This window comes from Pocillopora damicornis, chromosome 7 (assembly GCF_964200805.1).
Source record: "Pocillopora damicornis chromosome 7, jaPocDami1.2, whole genome shotgun sequence".
NCBI lineage: Eukaryota > Metazoa > Cnidaria > Anthozoa > Scleractinia > Pocilloporidae > Pocillopora > Pocillopora damicornis.
In genome coordinates this window covers 20,846,727-20,859,141 of record NC_142676.1, presented here as the reverse complement: position 1 = coordinate 20,859,141, position 12,415 = coordinate 20,846,727, and the positions used below count along the sequence as shown (strand labels likewise).

Below are 12,415 nucleotides of genomic sequence, written 5' to 3'. Positions count from 1 at the left end.
CAAATACGTTTGGAAATATGAGTGACATGTGCGCTCAACGCTTTTTCTCCGCCATTCAAACTGGTGTTGAAGCGAAGCTCTTTCTGTGATATATCAAGTGAACTGGGTCCCAAGGGCCAGAGGCCACGTTTCATGTCATCATGGTATAGACAAAACTGTTTTTTGCTCGGAGTTAATTAAGGGAAATTTCACCTCTTAGATCATTTGACTTCATTTTTCCTGACCGCCTAGTCACTACCACAAGTAAAACTGCATTTGCAAAATGTTTGGGCCCCTTTCGATATTACGCATGTATTACTGACTTTCAAGTTGCAACGTGGATCAGTTTAAACTTAGTAACTGAATCAGGCGACTCGATTTTTTTCAAAAATCATAGTAGATCGCACATCGTTCCATTACACCAAAATTAAAGTCATCGTAACGGTCGACTAATAAAGAGATTTACACTGAATTAAAAGAAGGCCATGAATATTCAAAGTAAAGACAACCTATTATTCATCACCTAGTTTGGGGAGGGAGGGGGTAGGGTGGAAGTATTTTGGTATTTTGAGCAAACTTACCTAATCCTTCCCCCATAAGACTTTCCCATATTCTTACAATCCCGTTTGCCACTCACTGGCGGTTGATAAGCCGCCGATTTTCTATAGTCCCTCATCGACACTCTGTTGGCGACGGCCAATCCCCCATTGCTCCCCCTGAAAACCATGTGATCCCCAAAGAGAAGGGAATTAACATCAGTGCAAACCCGGATTCCTTTCGACACTCTGCTAAAAAACTCCTCTTTAACCTTTACACCCTAACATCAGTATGCATATTCTCCATACTGTTCTCTACACGTTCCCTAAGTTGCTGACAAGGAGAATTTGTTTAAAAATCAAGAGTTTTTTTAGTAGGTGATCATTTCCTTTATTCTCGTTGACCGTATGTTTAATTCAGGGTGATATGGTGGCGGAGAAATCAGATGCCAGTCACTCTTAAGCGTTAAAGGGTCAAGACGCGTAGTGTTATTTGCATCCCATACAACAAAACAATTTCAACGATCATGCTAGAGTTTAAATTTTTTGGTACGTCACTGCATTGGATAAATACATGAAACATTGTGGAACACGGAAATCGTCAACACTGTAATGGAACATAAATAATATTTCCATACAATAGGTGAACGCTTCTACAGCAAAATGGTTGAATTTGAAGTTTAAATAATTCCGCATTTTACTTAAAATTGCATACAGTTCACGGAATTAATCATTTTTTTTATCCGACACGACTTCAGCACCAGTTGTTACAGCGCCATCTTCAGAAGGTTTTGCTTCATTTGGGTCTGCTGTGTCAGTGTTATCCACAGGTTCACCAGTTAGGCCAAATTCATTAACACGTTTCGGGTCGATGGGATAGATCCATCGCTGGTACAAGTAGATGAAGAAAACAATATCTGTGATGGAAACATAACAAATAAAGCTGAGTTCAACTTCATTGACAATTGATAATTCGAGAAATATACATGGGCGCAATTGCTCTTCGAGTTTTCAACACAAGAAGAGAGATTACATATCTGTAGGCAACCATGTAATATTTTGTTTACTAATATAAACACAATAGTCCTTTTCTAACAAGGAAATTCGACAGACGGCCTTAGATTTAGAAAGGTGAACATTTTGCTCTTCATTCATCGACCTGCCAGAGCGGCGCGAAAGGCGAGTGTTGTGTCAGCAGCTGATTGGCGATATCAAACACGCGTAAAAAATTATTGTAATTTTACACAGGTGCTGTTATGGATTTTCTCAAGGCTGGAAATCCTTGTAAAACACCGCAGTTTATTTAATAAATAGGACTAACATGATTGTATGCTTATCAGAGAACGTTTCTCGAGTTTTCACTGCTACAAAAAAGGTCTTCTCAGTTCAGTTCACCTTGAAAATAACTTACCATCTCTGAAGCATCCCAAGCGGTATAAAGTTGGCATTTTGATGACAAAAGCGAAAAGATCATCGATAAAGGTGTTCAGAGCCTTGTACGTCATCATGCGCCAAGGAAGGTGAGCCACAGATTTTAGCTTATAATTGATAAACAGCTGCGGAGTCATCATAATGAATCCTAAGGAGATATTCAACAAGGGTACACAATGAACACTTTACACCCCAACATCAGTATGCAAGTTCTCCATACCGTTCACTATACATTTCCTATGGTTCTTAGAAGGAGAATTTGTCTAATAATCATGAGCCTCTTAAGTTCGCGATGATTTCCTTCATTCTCATGACCTTAATATTTGATTTAAAGGTGACACTGATGAGAGAACTTAAATGCTTATCACTCTTAGAGGTTAAAAAGTTAAATTTATTGGCAAAAATCTCAAACTGATAACTTTTAAATGATGTCTACGAGGTAGGATTAAACTTTTGTTTCACAACAGAAACCTCTCTCCAAAGTTGCACAAAGAGGACGCTCAGTTAAAACGGTCTAAAATCAAATATGGAAAGTGCTAAGCATTGGTTTTGCTTTTCTTCGCTGAGTTGTTGGTGTAAAAAGCTTGCGCCACTATCATAATCAATCAGACAGATGTAACAGCAATTGCAACTTGATCATTAGTGTTTACCCGCGCACTTGAAGATCCGCCATGTTTGAAGGCATTAAAATCTCTTAGTTCTAACTTTTTTCTTGTAATACTTTTCTTAACTTCCTTTTTGTTTTCAAAGGCCAATGAGTTCATGTTGGTTTTAGTCTAAAAAAGAAGTGACCTATTTGTGATGAACATTACCTATGTTGCTTGGCCTGTGCTAAGCGTACACTTCCTACAACAAAGCGTTCTGACAAAAGTCACGATGGAATCAACGGCAAGAAAAAACGAAAGGTAGTCTGGGTCGGGTTGAAAAAAGGAGGGAAGTTGGGCCGGTTATTCGTCACGAGACCAGACCCAAGCTTCCCTCCTTAATTTGCTTCGCCGCTGTTATCGCGCCGTTCTACTAGTGCGCTATTTTAAACCAACTAAACGCCAGGAACAAGCTTCTTTACCAAAAGGAAAACACTTACCAAAGGTCAGAAGGAAGCCATAAAGCATGCTGAGGACCCAGGAATACCAACCCTTGTGTTCAACGTATAACAGTGAATATACTGCGTAACAGACCAATAACGGAAATAGCGCCCACGACAAATACTTGAACGCCATCTGAGAAGCAAGTATGGGAAACAAAACTATTAGATCAGCTCCACAATAGTTCAGACATTCAAATTACTGTGGAGGCTTTTTGAAAGAACAACATCTTAGTATGTTTAAGTAGTTTGTTTGACGAGGCTTATCCCGTTTCCTTAGCAAGCTTCCTTGATCTGTTTTAGCCTGACGATGGATTTAACTTTCAAGGGAACAACAAGACCTCACCAGTATGCATTTATTCTTCTCGTTTCAACTGAAAAATGAAATGAGAGAGCCCCCTTACCATGTCGTACTGTTTTGTTTCCGACTCCACGTACGTTTCTTTGTCATCAAAGCGAATTCTTGGTACAACACCAAACCAAGGATTTTCTCTATCCACCTAAAAATCAAAGTATATCAGTTATCAAAGGAGACAAACAACTCTCTTCAATCAATAGGCCATTTTACGGTTGTGTACTTAGTTGCCAAGCCTTTGATTTGGTGTGAGGCTGAAGTTGACCATGATGTGATAGAGACCAGTATCTAGTTAGCATGATAACAAAGTAATTTACATTTGAAAAGCAGTAAGGTTTGTACCATAACAGGGTTACCATTAGCCTCACTCCTGTTCAAAGGCTTGGCAACCAAGCACACAACTGTAAATTGCACCATTAGCTATCTCAAAAGCTCTATATAATTAAGACGACTGTCGGCCGATACCTATTCCTACTCGTTGGTGTCTTTACTCGTTGCCGAGGAACACAACTCAGTGACCAAGCCCAGGCTATCGGATCACCAGATGGTACGGTGAAACTGACTTTTTTTTTTTGCTTTAAGTGTTCCTCTTTAAGCAAATAGGCAGAGAAAATAAGCGCATTTATTAAGAACAGTCGTTGTGACAATATCAGCACATTCCTTTAAATCTGGAACACTTACCTTAACGTCAACGGCTTTGTTGATTTTCCAAATTTCTATCAAAAGTCCCACAAAACAGCTGATAATCACAACAGTGTTGGTCTCATTGTCCATAACGTACAAGAGAACAATCACAGACTGGAATACATTGAAGAACACGGAACGCACAGACAGGCCTTCTAAAGTCTTCCGGCTTCGCCAGAATTGGATGTCTGAAAGCATCAAGAAGAGATTAAATGGAGAGAAAGGAAGGAGAAGAAAGCCGAGTGCTCTAAAAACTGCACAATTCCTGCACTTTGAGATTTAATTGTCTTGTCTAGTAAGATAACACAATACCCTAGCCATCAACAGAACAGTTACGCCAAAACGTCTCCCATATTTATTCTACAGAAATCTAATAACCGTGTTCCGCTGTGGTAAAATCTTCTCTACAAATATGTGTTGGCTTATCAAAGAGGAGTAGCAGAGGGAAACATGCTGGTCCTTTCTCTGGGATTGCATTCAAATTCAGCTGGCTCTGGATCGTAATCACTGAAAAGATGACCTTGAAAAACGGCTTTCCCACAAACAAATCTAATTCTCCAAGACGGATTGTTTGTTCTAGTTCCGCTATGGTCAACATTTTAGGATAAAACTGGAAACAATTGCTCACCATTCTTAAAAGCCAGAAATTCAAAGACAGTGTGAACCAATGTAACAATCATAGTGATGCCAAGTAGGTATGGGTTTGTTTCCACCAAAGCTCTCTGTGTTCAAATGCAAAATTGATGTGCAAAATTAAATATGCAAAATTAAATTTGCAAAATAAAATATGCAAAATTAATACGCAAAATTAAATATGCAAAATTAATACGCAAAATTAAATATGCAAAATCAATACGCAAAATTAATAATAAAAAAATTACTAATTGTCTAGAGCGCTTTTCGATTGAGTATCGTAAAACTAAAACAAATTGATAGTAATCACAACAGCCAATCAGAACAAAGTAAAATATGTTCTAGCCAATGAAAACGCAAATTAAACACAAGGAAACTCCTTTAAGGGCAACAAGTCTTAAAACTGATTGGTTGAGTAAGTGGCGTCAGTTTTCCGGAACAATCACATAGCGAGGTAAACGAAAACCAGAGCAATTCTAAATATCCTTAGACACTTGCGTGAAGTTGTTCTACATAAACGAGACACTTTTTACAACCTAAAACACACCTTAATAGAATCCTGCTCTTCCTCAGTCTGTTCTGGTTCATCTCCTAAAACTGAAAACCATTTTTGTCTCATTCTTTGAGACTCGTACATTTGCCATCTGAACAGTGATATGGGACTGTAGGTCAAGTGTAACTCGAGGGTTCTGTCGAAGGAACAAAAAAACATGTTACTTTTTTCGGTTTGAGTGATTCCCAAAAACTTATGCATGTCAACGTCACATTTCCAATTTGCAAGAGCATGAAAATAACTATATTGTTTACTACATGAACTGTGGTGTTTTATAAGGCTTTTCAGCCCTGAGAGAAGCCGTAACTGCACAAGCGTAAAATAACGATAACCTCTCACATGATTGATATCGCCAATCAGTTGCTGACACGTCACTTTCCTTTCGCAAGAAAGGCAAACGGGATTTATGTAATAAACAAAGTAGTACTATGGCGCGCACACAGTTGCAGATAGGAAATTTCTCTTTCGTATTCCACTCGATATCTCACTCGTCCGCTGCGCTCACTCATGAGACATCGAGTTAAACACTCCATATCTACGAACACTCAGGTTTTTTCCTCTGTATAAAAGGTGAGCGTGAAATTAACTTTGTTGTAAGTTGCTTTGGACAGCAAAATCCATCATAAAGAATTTATTGTATTTGATATACATGTTTGTGATTTTCGAGCCATGTGATAGGTTATTACAGCTAACTTGCATTAAACTCTGCAGAGTTAGGGTTGGCAGAACTCACAGGGTACCACAAAATAATAGCGGAGCTCGCAGAGCGTAGCTCCATAATTATACAAAATAGTAGCAACCCATCAAGCCGAAAAAATTTGGATGTACGACCGTACAAGGTGCTACTTTTAACATGCGTGGTCAACTGTACCGCGGGCACGCCAATGCCACCGCTTTGTCCAGTAGTCCAGTGGTCAGTGCACTGGGCTCCGAGTCGGACAACCCGGGTTCTAGTCCTAGCCGGGGCAAGGCGTTGTGCCCTCGAGACGTGCGGGAAAAAAAAAAAAAAAGAAAAGAAAAGAAAAAGAAAGGAAAATACCCAGAGAGCCAATGAGAACGCGCAATAAAAATAATCAAACTGCCTAAAGCGCGGGAAAACGCGGACGACCAAGCAATTATTGGTAATAGTTCCGCATCTAATTGGTTGAGAGAGTGACGCAAGTTTTCTGGACCAATCATAGAGCAAAGTAAAGCACAAACACAGCAATCCCGGATTACGTTGGACACTCAATCGAAATTGCTCCATACGATATGACTGCCGAGAAAAAGTCACAACATGCTTAAATTCACAAACTTTCCACGAAATATTTAAAACACTTACTTTGTGGTTTCATTGATTGGCATGTAGTCACTGGCCAGATTCCAGTACTTGTTTAAGTACAGAACAGGATAGTATTTGCCTGTTATGTTTTCAAAGGCAAGAACTGAAAATGGAAGAAAATTAAGTTATCAAATAAAGTCAAACCTGTATTATGCGGCACCGTATTAAGCGGTCACCCTGTATTAAGCGGTCAGTTGTCAAAGTCACGAATGTGTTTCCCCTAAATCAATGTAATTTTCACCTCTATTAAGTGGTCGCGGTCACCCATTACTAATTCCTAACAGCTTGTTTTTCTAGTTTTCCACCAGTGTTGAACAATCACTGAAAGAGGAATCAGTCAGCTATAACTCCTTGTTTATCTCCCAAGTCCTAAGTATTTTTGAGCGAGATTATGTACAACTAGTGGTCAATTATGGCATAAATTGGTGTTGTGTATCGTTTTATACAATACCCCTAAGTATAAGTCTACCCCTGTGGAACCAATATTAACCGGTCCCTACGTCATTCCCCGTGGGTGACCGCTTAACTCAGGCACGACTGTATTGCAAGCTGTCTCTTTTTTTTAATACAGGGCATTACAGGTCTTAACCCTTTGGATGTCATTTTTTTTTGGGAAGAAGTTTTTGTTTTTTTCATTTATGTTTACCGTTCTCCTTGCACTAACTTCTACACACTAACATCAGTATGTATAATTATTCGCCGTACTGTTCACTACACATTTCCAAAGGTGCTGACAAGGAGAATTTGTTCACTAACCAAAGGCTTTTTCAGTTTGTGACCATTTCCTTTACTCTCGTTAATTTCATGTTTTATTCAGGGTGATGTGAGGAGAAATTAGTTATTAGTCACTCTTGGGGGTCAAGATGTAATGTTCCATGATTTCTATCCGTTAAAATCCGCCCCTTCCCCCCTCCTTGTCAGAGAATTCAGCTGGCAATGTTACCATACCATCACAATATGTTTAAAGATTAGTGATGTAATCAGAGGCTTTGGGATATCTTTATAGTCGCTGAAATGTTTCTTCAACTGACCATTTTGTGACTTTAGGATATCAAGAGGCTCAGGACAGGGTTGTTCAAAGCTAGGTTAAGATGACTCAGTTTTAGTGTGAAATCTGATTTCACAACTGAAAGCCTTAGAAGAAAATATAGTATACTAATTTTTGTTTGGAATTTGATTATTATATGCTCTAAAAAAATAGGGAAAATTATCTCAAAAAGGCTTTTGAATAAACTTATTAAAAAAAATAAAATTAAAATTTAACCTTGGGTGAATGCTAATCAGCCTTTGAACAACTGGCCCCTATGTTGTTCTGTATACACTTACATTCATCCATTGGCTGCGGCACAGAGCCCTGCACCCAAGGAGTCTGGTCATCCATTAGATTGATCGTCAGGTTTGGGTGCCAGTATGAAATGATTTCAACAGGCATCTTACTGTCAGGTGCTTGCTGTGAGAAGGTTTGGAAGTGAGTTCATATATTTAGCCAAGAATACATTGAAACATAATGGCTACCTTATTTTTCAGGGTTGTCATTAGAAAATGTAATATATTTAACAAATCAACAGTGGTTTAGCAAGGTCTGTACTCTTATTGACAAAGATATTTGTCACCTCTGTGGTTGAAACGTTGTGGACTCACAGGGCACAGCGGAGTGAGTCGGCAACAAATTTTGACCACTGTGCTGACCAATATTGCCATTGATAAGAATAAAGACCATGCTAAACCACTGTCAATTTGTTTTTTTACCACAATATTGACATTAAATAAAACAATTCTTCCATGGCCTGACCATTGTGTGACATGTTAATGCAAGCAACTTTGTCTGTACTCTTATTGATGATGACAAATTGGCCAATCAGATTACAACATTACTGCCAATTGTGGTAAAATATGAATTGAACTGAGCAGGGAGCGTAAGGGGTTTAGGGGAATGTTACCCCACAAAAAATTAGAAATTTGAAACTCTCTCAGACATGATTTCCAACATTCTGGGACATTTTTGAGTAACCTGGGTAACCATACATTGATATTAGAATCAGTTCAAAGATACATAATTATCTTCTGTCTCTGATCAGAATTCACAAAATAGTTGTACAATCAGTGGGTTTCTGCCTCCTACCAACTTCTAATGACAACCATGTTTTGGCTAAAACATACTCAGCTTACCACAATGTCAGGATTAGCATCAGCCACACCAGTTAACAAGTTTACTGTCTTATGAACTCGCTTTTTTCTATAAACGGTCAATACTGAAACAGAAGAAAAAAATGAGAGTTCACAGTCATGTAGGGAAAATGTGGTTAGGTTCAGCAAGTTAGGGGCTTACAATGCGAAGAACAAGGGCTCAGGGGGGAAAGGGAACTGGGTGCATATTCCATGAGAAAATTGTGGGAAATTTAGTGGCTCTGAATGCTGTGTTACACACCTTCATGCATGCAAAGCAATGAGGCCATTGGTTGGCAAGGGAAGAGTGTGATGTAACACTGATACTATCAAAAACAGTTACAGTTTGCCACAGCCAATGTATTGTTAAAAGCCAATTGCTTTATAACGCAGGCTTCCATTTGAAGTTAAGTCTGCCTCTTAAGTTGTATTTCAATATGAACAAGACCCCTGACACAAGACACTTCTGATACCCGTGCAATGATGGATCCAGATCTGGGGGGGGGGGGGGGGGGAAGGGTTGAGGCAAACCTCCCCCAATCAATGTGTTTATTTTTTTACAGGCTAATTTTTATTTAAAATTATTTAACTTTAAATATTCCTTAGTTTGCTTGTCTAGGTTCTAGTATAATAACAAAACAAAATTTGGTGTTTTCTGGATTTAAGTCTGGATCCTCCTGAAATCAAAATTCCAGGATCTGCCTTCTGCAGTGATTTTTTTCTTAGAGCACAGTATTGTCATTAATACTTACACAAACTTCTATTTACAACAGTGAGCTTGTTGAATTTTGGATGCATAGGGTCAGGTGACCTGCCAGTCTTTGTTACATAAACATGAATGTAAAGAGATCCATTGTTCTGCATCCTCTGTTGAAAGAATTACAAAAGTTCAATTACTGCACCCATTGACCCTTCATACCCTAACATCAGTATGCATATTCTCCAAACTGTTCTCTATGTATTTCCTAAGGTGCTGAAAAGGAGAATTTGTTTCACAATGAAGACCTTCTATAGTTGGTGATCATTTCCTTTATTCTCATGACCTAGATGTTTGATTCAGGAGTGATATTGTAAGGAGAATTCAGATGCTAGTCACCATAGGGGGTTAAAAGGTTGAAAGAGCAATGTATCTCATTGCCCACCCCCCCCCCAAAAAAAAAAAAAATAGTCAAGTGACTTCACTGTACCATGCACCTAAACACAAATCAGGTACCAAGTTGTAGTGAAAATTTGCTTGATGTGACATGTAGATTTTTTTTCAGTGAAACTCTTTCCTGCAACAGACTTTTGGTCCAGTTATACAATGCATCAGTTCAGACTACAGTCAGTGCATCTTTTTTTGTTCTTTTGTCCTTACCAAGTTTACCTATTCACCCCCCTTTCCCCAAAAAACAATGTGGTATCATGGTTCCATGATCTTTTAGCTACCAACAGGCAACATGGAAGGGGGAATGGGAGGGGGGATCTTGTCGTTAGTTAAGAGTATAAAGCAAACAGTAGTGTTACTCTCCTCATAAAACAAAGAACTGATTAAACATATTGTGTTAACTTATTTTGATGCTGATTGTAGCTTGTATTTGTGGAATGTTCAAAGGGATAGACTGATTTACAGCAACTTGTTTTGATAACAGAGCACACAAATTGATTGTCCCAAAGACAAAGAAGGATTTGCCACAATGTAAAATCTACCCCATTATTACAAGTTTGTCTCATTTGATAGAATAAGTTACCCCTGTGTTGATAAATTTATCTCCAAAGCTACAATTCATATTGTCACAGGAAAATACTCTTTGCAGTGCTCACAAGTTTTAAATTTCAAAATAAGTAGAGGAATTCATTCTTTTGTTAAGAAACAAGTCAAATCATTTTGGGAGACACTAGTGACAGCCAAGGTGAACTTGTTACACTTAATGAGACAAAATGCATCAAGGTAGGGGAAAAGTGGCAGAGGGCGCACTTAGGGTGTCCTGGCCTAGTGGGTTTCATACCTCTGATGCCTGGATATTGGTGCTGAACAGACGAGAACCATCCATTTGAGGTCCATCTGTCCAATTCCCAAACTTAAGACCTCTTTCATGCCAAACAAGTTTCTCACTGTTGTTGAAATCAGTAAAATGTTGCTCTTCTGCCAAATAAACCCACAGTTCCTGCAAAGATTGAAACATTGAAAAATTAGGTATCAATAATAACACAGGGATTAAAAACCAGTAACAAAAAGACCACTTTACGCCCTAACATCAGCATTAATATTCTTCATGCACCAATCGATACATTTCCTTTGAAACCCTCAAGGAGAATTTGTTTAACAACCAAAGCATATCTCTTCAGTGATCATTTCCTTCATTCTCATGATCTCAATGAATGATTCTGCAGTATTACTGTAAGGAGAAATTAGAAGCTGGTCACTCTTAAGTCACTGTTAATTTTGTAAACGAAAGAAAACGCTGATTTAAATTAGATTAATTATTTTAAATTTGTTATTTTTAAGGTCTTCAAGCTTTTTCTAACTTCGTTTGAAACGTTCTAAAAAATAAAAATAATTACATGTAAGGCCTAAGTTGAAAATTTAGAAACACTCCCGAAGATACCACACTCGTTAAAACCACCCTCCTAGGAATCGAACCTCACTTGTACATATCAAGGCAGTCCTCACCGGATGAAACTTTGAATCGTAATCAAACAATTCTAAATTAATGGGAATATAATTTTAATTTTTCTAAGATCTCCGCCCGGAAATGCTGAAAGAAAAGGTACATCACTTAAATCCTACACACAAAAAAAATTTATGCCCGATCATGTGCCAACCGGCTTCATGCATGCACGCGAGCGACATCGACTCCTCTAGAAATCTCGTCAAATTTGTTTGAAAAAAACAGCTTTTGACTACCATTGATCGATCTAAGTTGACAGTTATTGGACAAGATTAACTCACCATTTTCTGATCCGTTTTAAACAGGTTTGTAGAGGCGATCACGTTCGTGTTTGTGCCCTGTTGCTGTCGACCACGAAACAAATTTGAAATGAGCCAAAAGATGAACATTCGAATTAGAAGACTCTTCCACATAGAACCTTGTTCTTGTTGTGGCTGCTGCTGTTGCTGTTGAGGCTGATTGTTTTGTTGGTCGTTGTTCCCCGCCGTTCCATTTTGAACCTGGCTATTACTTTGTTGCCCGTTTTGTTCACAGACCGCTTCGTCACTTCGTTCGGAAGCCATGATGAAAGGAAAAAGATAAGGAAATTCTGGGAGCGTAACCGCGCTTATCACGTGAAGGTTCGGCTACACAGCTAGAAAATGGCGGACATGTGTTTATACGCTAAAGGCATGTGTTTCGCTTATGACTCTGACGACACTTTACGTCAGTTTTTAGATATGGTAATTGACTTCATTCATTTACTGCAAATCAAAACGGTCAATCACGACTTGGTTCAAGCTATGAAGGAATCCGTTCATCTAAACTTACTTTAACTCTTCTAGTTTGCGAGTATATAGTAAAATTCAGTTACCTCTGATTTTGTATTTAGGGGGAGGAGGAGGGGTTGGGGAAGGTGGAGAGAGGGGGAAAAGAGGGGAAGGTTGTGACGGTTTATCATTCCCCTCTCCATTAACGCCCCTTCACTGGAGGGAGGGGAGGGTAAAGAGGGGGAAGGTTGTGATAGTTTATCCTTCCTCTTC

At 38.7% G+C, this 12,415-nt stretch overlaps 1 protein-coding gene across 1 annotated transcript; it reads right to left on the bottom strand.

Annotated features, from left to right (window-relative positions):
• Positions 1 to 881: 881 nt before the first annotated feature.
• On the bottom strand, positions 882 to 12,243 carry LOC113677562 (putative lipid scramblase CLPTM1). The gene is made up of 13 exons (XM_027194379.2): positions 11,675 to 12,243; positions 10,731 to 10,889; positions 9,495 to 9,609; positions 8,746 to 8,828; positions 7,903 to 8,026; positions 6,577 to 6,679; positions 5,250 to 5,391; positions 4,698 to 4,791; positions 4,067 to 4,257; positions 3,435 to 3,530; positions 3,031 to 3,166; positions 1,927 to 2,094; positions 882 to 1,432 (listed from the first exon to the last, which is right to left on the bottom strand). Exons 1-13 carry the CDS (start codon positions 11,954 to 11,956, stop codon positions 1,242 to 1,244), a joined length of 1,884 nt encoding a protein of 627 aa, XP_027050180.2. The 5' UTR covers positions 11,957 to 12,243; the 3' UTR covers positions 882 to 1,241.
• Positions 12,244 to 12,415: the final 172 nt, after the last annotated feature.

Coding starts and splice junctions, on each gene's coding strand:
- LOC113677562 (XM_027194379.2), bottom strand. CDS start 11,956: ATGGCTTCCGAACGAAGTGACGAAGCGGTCTGTGAACAAAACGGGCAA. Junction 8,027..8,745: donor ATGCTAATCCTGACATTGTG/GTAAGCTGAGTA, acceptor ACCTTCTCACAG/CAAGCACCTGACAGTAAGAT. Junction 3,531..4,066: donor ACAAAGCCGTTGACGTTAAG/GTAAGTGTTCCA, acceptor TTTGATTTTTAG/GTGGATAGAGAAAATCCTTG.